The sequence below is a fragment of the Triticum aestivum genome, chromosome 1B (assembly GCF_018294505.1).
Source record: "Triticum aestivum cultivar Chinese Spring chromosome 1B, IWGSC CS RefSeq v2.1, whole genome shotgun sequence".
In the NCBI taxonomy this organism is placed as follows: Eukaryota; Viridiplantae; Streptophyta; class Magnoliopsida; order Poales; family Poaceae; genus Triticum; species Triticum aestivum.
Genome location: NC_057795.1, coordinates 417,505,733 through 417,514,550, shown reverse-complemented (window position 1 = coordinate 417,514,550; position 8,818 = coordinate 417,505,733). Strand labels below are relative to the sequence as shown.

The following is an 8,818-nucleotide window of genomic DNA, read 5'->3' as shown; positions in this document are numbered from 1 at the left end:
TCGTGAAGATCTACCCAAGTGAGGCAAGTCCTTCATGGGCGATGGCCATGGTGGGACAGACAAGGTTGCTTCTTCGTGGACCCTTTGTGGGTGGAGCCCTCCGTGGACTCGCGCAGCCATTACCCTTCATGGGTTGAAGTCTCCATCAACGTGGATGTACGATAGCACCACCTATCGGAACCATGCCAAAAATCTCCGTGTCAACATTGCGTTTGCTCCCTCCAAAGTCCTTCCCTTTACCTTCATATGCAATGATTTACATTTCGCTGCTATATTCTTAGAATTGCATGTGTAGGTTGATTGCTTGACTAGTGCTAAGCTGCTAAAATCTGCAAAGAATTAAAATTGGGAAAAGGTTAGGTTTTTATTTGGTCAAGTAATCTAATCACCCCCACTTTCAATCCTACAGGGATGTTGTGATCCAGCTTCCGGAAGGCGGCACACAGTGGGTGTTGCCGGACCCGACGGTCTCAGGCTTAATCAACAAACGCCCGTTCAGGGGGGAAAAGTACGAAGGCCCACCCACTCTGTAACATCTCAAAATTCTAGATTTCGGAATGTTATATTAAATAAATAGTTTTGATTGATTGTTTGATTGTGGTATGGTTGCTTGTGTGAAATGGAGTGTAATTTGAAACTTTATGTAAGTTAAATGAGAGGGAATAAAAGTACTTTCCCAAACTTTCATTTTTCATTTATGATCTCCATGAATTCAAATTCTTTTCAAATACAAAACTCTAGAGAGAAGATGATATGACTTCTTCCATTTAATTAAATGAAAAAGGGTTTTGAAAAGATTCGAATTCCATCTGGAAATATTTCCAATTCAGAAACTTTTTGCAACTCAATGATTTTCATGAGTGAGGATAAAATGACTTCTTCAAATCATATGAAATATGAGTTGGAAGTTTAAAAGAATCAAATTTAAAGTCCCTTTGAAATTATTTTCAATTTGGAGTTATTTGGGTTTTATTCAAAAACTATTTTTCTCCAAAATTAAATTTATGGAAATTAGGGTAAAATGATTCCCTACAATAGAAAATTGGAGAGAAATAAATTTGGAATTATTTTGGTATTTTAAATATTTTTATTTGGTTTTTAAATAAACCAGTAGCATTGTTTGCTTTATTTAAATTTTTACGGATTTTATTTGATGCTAGAAAAATGTTCATATTGTAGAAAATCTTTTTCTGAAAACATTGATATATAATATGCCTATATTATATTTTTATTTTATTTGCCTTTTCTTTTAATTATTGTTTGTAAAATTATTAAAAAAAACTTTCTCCGACCGAACCGGGCCGGCCCAGCTTGCCCGCCAGGCCGCGGCCCAGCCCAGCTCGCTCGTCGCCTCCGTCCGTGAGCGGGACTCCGCTCGGGAGTCCGCCGTCGTCACGGCGCGTTGCCGCGCCGGCCTCGGCGTCTGTGCCACCTCCGGACCCCTCTGGCCCCTCCCGCAAGCTGTCCGCCGCCCCCGGCCTTTATATAGCGCCGCCCCCGCTCGTTTCTCCCCTCTCTCCTCTGCACTGCGCCGCATCTCGCACCACCGCCGCACAGTCGCCGCCACCGCCCGCTCGCGCAGCCGCCACCCTCGACTACGCCGCCGCCGCCATCGCCTTCGTCTCATCGAGTCGCGCCTCCCCGTGGTTTCGCCCGAGCTAGAGGACGACCGGAGCCGCCTACCTGCACGCAGCCGCCGACGCCGCTGCCGTCTTCTTCGCCGCTGACAACCGCCGCTGCCGCGGTAAGCCACCGCCCGCCCTCGCCCGTTCGATCGTAGATCTAGGGCTAGGATTAGATGTGTTAGTTTTTTTTGTTTCGAACCGTTATTCTCTAAATAGAGAATGCTCACTAGTTTAGCCTCGATAGCGTACGAAATCGTCGCTTATTCTTCTGTAGCGAACGTACGTTCGTTAGCTTGTTTATTTTCGGTCAGGGACCCATCTGTGAATATTTTCTTCGCAGTTTAGCCCCTGATCTTCAAACGATCACAACTTTTTGCTCGTTTGTCCAAATCCAACAAAACCAACGCTCACTTCTTTGTTATGATCCCCTGTATCCAGATAACCAACTTAAACATATTTTTGAAAGTTTAAAATTTGGTTTCAAATAGATTTGAATTCAAACTTCTTTTGTTCATAACTCGAGTTTCATAACTCCGATTTAATTGATTCTTTTTGCAAATCAAAGCTCTTAACCTAAACTTTTTGATAAGGCAAAATTCACTCGATTTTGGTACTGCTAGAATTTTTTTCTGTTGCAAGAGTTAATTGCTTGTTTTCGAAGTTTTTCGAGATCTTTTCTTCGATTCTTTTGCATGATTGCTTATGTGTGGTTACTATTGATTGCTTACGATAGATTGAACGGGGAGTGATGAGTAGAACTATTAGGAGTTATGAGTGTGAAGGATCTTCATCAATAGTACATGCAAGTTCACACTTTGATCATATTTTTCATACCCAGTTTTTATGCATTAATTAGTTTCAACCCTCAATGAGGTAGGAACTTATCGTCTTATATTCAAACCCTTGGGTGTTACTATGTTATGCTTATACTACTATGCTATGCTCGTAGACGTGGTTTGGTTGAGAGAATTCATGAAAGATGAGAGAGATATTGTTAACTAAGGGAAACTTAAGGTGGCTACTTTAATACACATCTGGTGGATTGGTTGGGAGCACCCTGGAGCACCCAGTGGTTTGCCCGGGCACCTGAAGAACCCAGTGCTTGCCCAAGGGAATCCCGGAGTACCCGCGTGATTACCCTACGGAATGCCACCCAGGATCAAAGGGATCATAAGGTTATTCATACTAGAAACTTCCGTGTGCAGACACAAGCCATTATGGGCTCTGGCATAGTTGAGTAAGTTGTGTGAGCTCTTGAAGAGGTGGACTAGCAGATGTAGGGGGATAGTAGGTGTACCGGTCCACCCGGAGTAGAGAGTAAATGCTTAAGAAAGACTGTGTCTCGGTCATCCCGTTCTCAAACACCAGGCAGTGCGAGGACTTCAAGGGAGGTGATCGAGTCTTGTGGGAAAAGTGCGCAAACCTCTGCAGAGTGTATAAACTAATCATGATTAGCCGTGTCCCCGGTTATGGACATCTTGAGTATCTGGTATTTGAATTATTGGTTGATCTCATCTCTCTTTTTAATGAAATTGTTGGGTTATTAATGATTTGGTGACTTTTGGGATTTGAGCTGGGGGTACCTTCTCAATAATTTTCAACAAACTTTGTAGTAAAATAAAATATATTCCTTTGCTGTAGGAAAAAAATAGCTTTATGCAAATGTTAACCATAGAGCCTCCACCAGGCAAATATGCATGTAGTGATAGCCATTATTCAGCATTGCTCTACCGTGTGAATTTGCCAGTACATTCAATGTACTGACCCTTTGTGGCTGCAACGTCTCATGTTGCAGGAATCTTACGACGAATAAGTGATACGTTAGGGTTACGGTGTCTACACTCAACTTTGCCGTTGGTGTTGTTGGGAACTTCACAAATTTGATGTTACTTCCGCTATATGGATTGAGGTAATAGTATTTACATTATGTTATATATGTGATTTACCTCTGTTATAAATCCTTGAGTACTATGTGTGCCAGCATACCGATCCAGGGATGACACTTAAGCACAGAGGCTTGACCGTTTCAAGTCGGGTCGCTACACACTCGAAGCCGGCATACCTTCACAGCTTCAGGGACTAATGTCGAGGGGATGAACCCCGGGCAGGCAACGGAACCCAGATCTTTTTCAAAACACCGGAGCCAGCATCGCCCCTCAGTCCGGCTGGCGCTTGGCTGAGTCCCGTGACCCGGCCAAGTCCGCCAACCTGGCTGAACACTTCGACACAACCAAAACGACAACCTGGCCCTGCCGGCTTACGCAAGCCGGCAGAACCCGGCGCATCAAGACTTCCCCAACAAGCTAGCTGCCCCGTGGCGTATTCCTCCACCCGACCATGGGTCGGCGCCCGTCCCATCCTAGTCATACGATGGGACGAGTCTCTGTTCAGAGATGAGCGAGGCAACAGTGCCCCACCAACTCCTCTGACCAACGGAGGCGTGGCAACAGTGCCACACCTACTCTGCTGACTGAGGCCGGCATGGCTACAGTACGCCTACCGTCACTGCTGACGCCAACGCGACCAGGCGGAGCGCCACTGTAGCCGACTCGACCCGGCCACCCCGTGACATTCGACAAGTCGGCGAACAGTGCCCCCTAGCACATGGGCCCCTCGCCCGACGAACCCTGACACCCAGCGGGTCCCAGTGCCGGCTCCCCGGACAATGACAACCCGGCCCCACGGCCTTGTAACTTTACCATTGTAGCCCTGGGGGGTTGACCTATAAAACCCCCGAGGAGGCCTCCATGTACGCGGGCAGATAGACAACGAGAGACGATTAGTAGAACACACATGAACTAGGGAGAGGGAACAACCTAAGCCTTGGCATGTCTTCCTTATTCCTTCGAATAGCTCTAGGAGCAACTCTGTACCATATCATATAAACCAACCTCGGCAGGACTAGGGGTGTTATCTCTCCGGAGAGCCCCGGACCTGGGTATGTCTTGCGTCCCATGCTCGCTCATGCCGACCTCGCCTCTGGAGCCCACCGGTGCCCTCGAGACGCCTCCTCTCTTTAGCCATCCTCTGTCATCTGCCGTGCACCCACCACGACATTGAGACACCCAACCCACTATTCAAACATCACCAATTCCGACGCCGTTTCCGTATGGCTAGGCATGTTTTCAACCGTATTCGGGGTGGTCGAATACGATAAGTATTTCGAGTGCAAGGAGGATGCCCTTGGAAAGATTGGCTTCTCCTCTTATCAAAAATGCACTGCAGCTATTCGGATGCTTGCATATAGAGTGCCCAGTGATCTCATTGATGAGTACATCCATATGAGCGGGTCTACGTGCCTAGATTCCATGTACAAGTTCTGCGAGGCTGCGATTGAAGTGTTTGGCCCTAAGTACTTGAGAGAGCCAACTGCTGAAGATACAACTCGCTTTGTTAGTGATGAATGCCAGCAATGGCTTCCCAGGGATGCTTGGCAGTATAGACTGAATGCACTAGGAGTGGAAGAAATGTCCTTCTGCTTGGAAACGATAGTATGTGGACCATGTAGGGCTTGCACTATCATACTTGAAGCCATGGCTTCACAAGATCTCTGGATCCGACACTCTTTCTTCGGCATGACCGGATCGCACAATGATATCAACGTGCTTCAACGCTCACCGGTGTTTGCAAGGCTTGTTGAAGGCAACAACCCGCCGGTGAATTTTAACATCAACGGCCACAACTACAACAATGGACACTACCAAGCTGACGGTAACTATCATCAGTGGACCACTATTGTGAAGATAGCAGGAGGGTGCTAGGAAGGATGTCGAGCGTGCCTTTGGTGTTCTGCAATCTCGATGGGGCATCGTTCGGTATCCTGCTAGAATTTGGAGCATCAAGAAGTTGTGGGAGGTGATGAATGTTTGTGTGATCATGCACGATATGATCATAGAGGTCGAGCGCCAGGAACGTATCTACGATCAAGGGTTTCAGTTCCACGGTGACAATGTTGTGCCTGAGCATGGAGGAGCGACAACATTTGCACAATTCGCCCAATTTCATCATCGAATGCGTGATCGAGAAACTCACATTCAATTGCAAAGATGATTTGGTGGAGTATATGTGGGCTCATGTTGGCAATCAGTAGATGTAGCTTTTTTAAAATGGATTAGAGACAAATTATTTTTTATTCGGCTTGTAAACTATGATATATTTATTTGGGTTGTGGAACTATGCTATATTTATTTGCTTGTGAAACTATGCAAAATGTGTGCATATTGATTTAAAAACGACGGCAAGCCAGCCGCTCGGGCAAATATGGTTCAGCGCGAGCGCACTATCGACCCAAACAAAAAATAGGACGGACGCCGAGCGAGTGGCCGACCCAAACAGATAAAAAAAGACAAATCGTGCGTCCGTTTGGGTCCGCGCGTGGGAGTGCTTTTATGAAACTATTTTTTTACGGATTGCACTCAGCTAATCAAACTTCTTTTTCTTTTGCAAAAAAGGTTCGATCAAATGGGTTATCACAATCTGTCGCAACGACAAATACAAAACAATGCACACTGGTGTGTACGGAGTGTCGTAACGTCTACATTGTGCTCGGAAGAAAACTCATCAATCATTCAAAACTTTGACTATCTATATTTTCCTAGATATTATAGATGAAATTGGAGGCTTGTCCTCCTTTCACCTGGGAAAATGTATTTTTCAAGATATTTCTATCGAACGCTTGAGAATCACATGTGCTGATTTGTCTCTATACTTCATAATTAAAAATAGATTATATAAGAATTCGTGGTCAAAGTTGTGTATTGACGAGTTTTTTTAAGCATCGTGTATTGACGAGCTGATTTGTCTAAATACTTCATATTCAATAAAATGTTAGTTTTTTTTTTTGAACCGGACGGTATTGCTGGGAAGCAGCTTTTTTTTTTATTTGAGGGGAAGCAGTTTTTTTTAGGGGTAGCAGTTTTTTTTAGTGGATGCTGGGAAGCAGTTGGGCTTTTGGCTTTTGAGGGAGCTTCTCTTTATTTATTTTTCAGGGCCCAACAGTGGAGTAAAAATATCTTGCATGGCTGGCGTGTCATCTTTGCAGGAAACCCCTGGGCGCTTGCCGTAATTACAACATCCGCCCGCCCACGCTCTCCCTCCCCCTCCCCCGCGCCTCGTCACCGTTCCGATCTCTCTCTCTCTCCTCTCCATCTCGTTCCTCCCCCACCTGCGCAGCCAAGAAGTTCAAACCCTAGTCCAGCCTGCGAGCGCCGACACGTCGCGCCGTGCGGCTTCCCGCAAGCAGGGGCTCGGGCCGACCGCGGGGGATGAGCGGCGCAGCCTACAGGGACCGGGGATTCGGCGGCGCCGCGGAGATGGACCGGAAGCGCATCAAGGAGGCGCTCGAGAAGCACACGGAGAGGCCGTCCCCGTCCACCTCCAGGGGGGCGTCCAGGGAGAAGGAGCTGCTCGCCGCCGGCAAGATAACCACTCAGATCGGCAAGGTCCCCAAGGTCTCCGACGTCGGTGAGGATCTAGCCGTTCGCCCGGCCTCTGTTTCTTGTTTTTGGTGTGCTCCGCATTGCCTGCTTTTGCCAGAACGACGCGGCTCCTGTTATTCTAGTGGTAGAGGAAATCATATGGTGCACTGTCATTGCATGCCTGTGGGAAGCGACCCGCGTTGTTCACCCGTCTTTGCAGTGAGACACGGGGAAACTGGAAGTTCACTGCATTGCGTGGAGCCGAGGAATCGATTCCGTATTGCTCTGTTTAGTTTATGTCTGACGTCCATGCTTCATGTGCTTATCATTAGTAAGTATCATGCTGCATGGGGGAAAGAAACAGAGGATAGTAGACGAAACATAATAGGGTTGCTGAAGATGGAACGGCAGAGATGGCTTGAAGACTGTCGAGGAATAAAGCCTTGATTTTCTTTCGCCTGTCTAGCATTTTTTGCTACCGGATTACGTGATTTTCTGGTAGAGATTTTTTGATTCTTTTCTGGTATTGATTTGCTACAAGTCATCTCAGTCATCTTTTCGTGGCTGATTGTCTGTTAGGCTAGTAGGGTTCTCAAGCTTCAGTCTTTTATCTTTTAGGCAATGGAATGGTACTTAAGGCAAATGCAGCATTTGCTGCAGGATGATTTTGGGTATAGAAGCTCGATGTGATTCACTCCTTTACGATGCTTTCCTTCGGCAGGAAAGATGCTCCATGGGGAGTAAAGTATTTTCCTAGTGTAATACTGTAGATTGCCCAGGGAATTCCACTAATGGATTTTTTGGGTCAAACCACTTTGTTTGCTTCTTTCTCCAACCAGGACACACGTTTAACCAAAATAACTGTGTGGTTTTAGTTCAAATTTGGACTTGTTTGAACCAAAACCATGACACTTATTTTGGGACAGAGGGACTATTAACTGAGCATACTTTGGCTAATTTAACCGCTTGTTTTTAAGATTGCAAAGTTAATTTCAATAATGATTTTTGGCCAATCACACTATTTACTTGTTTCTCCATCCTGGACACATGTTTAACCAAAATTACCAAGTGTTGTCGCTGAACCTAATTAATAAATGGTGAAACATTAACAAAGGTTGACTAATTCTAACTTCATGGGAAAAAAATGGACAATTGGGGTATGCAGTGGATCGAACCCGGGATCACTTGCTTTAGGAAGGGCATCTGTGGCTCTTGGCCAGTAGGAGACATTGGAGCTCTTTGCGGTTTTTAAAAAAATTTGCTAACACTCTTATATGTAGCCACATGAGTTGAAACATGCACACATGGAAAGAGGTTAGAATCGGTATCTACAAGGAGATTGGTTGGTTCGAGTCAGCTTCTTGGGTTTTAGTTTGCTCACTTCTTTATGTAGCCATGGGTGGAATCATACACATACCGAAAGAGGGCAGTATCAAGACAAAAGATGCGCATCAAAATACTATCTAAAAATGATATTTATTTGCTCTAGGAAAAGTTACGGTAGCAGCAGATCGAACCCAAGATCATGTGCTGCATGATCAGTATCTTACCCATTCCACTAACACAGTAACTGCGCCACAACACCCGGATCGCTGTAGTAACTGCCTATATTGCGGTCGCTGCCGAAAAAGTCTGTCTAGCAGAGTCGCCATTCCAGCCTCGGCCTGCATAATTTTTAGAGGCCACTCCAAATCAAGCCCGTGAGCCTCCATATTTGGAGGCTGGGGGCGCTGATTTGGGGTGGTCCTCCAAACACAACCGCCTGTGCGGGAGGTG

The 8,818-nt window shown here is 46.0% G+C and overlaps 1 protein-coding gene across 1 annotated transcript in view; it reads left to right on the top strand.

Moving 5' to 3' along the window:
• Nucleotides 1-6,713: 6,713 nt before the first annotated feature.
• LOC123128199 (putative casein kinase II subunit beta-4) overlaps nt 6,714-8,818 on the top strand; it is a 6,472-nt gene continuing 4,367 nt past the window's right edge. Inside the window, exon 1 of the mRNA XM_044548137.1 lies at nt 6,714-7,088. Coding sequence (XP_044404072.1) covers nt 6,890-7,088 — 199 coding nt within the window. The 5' untranslated portion in view covers nt 6,714-6,889. The remainder of the gene's footprint in view (nt 7,089-8,818) is intronic.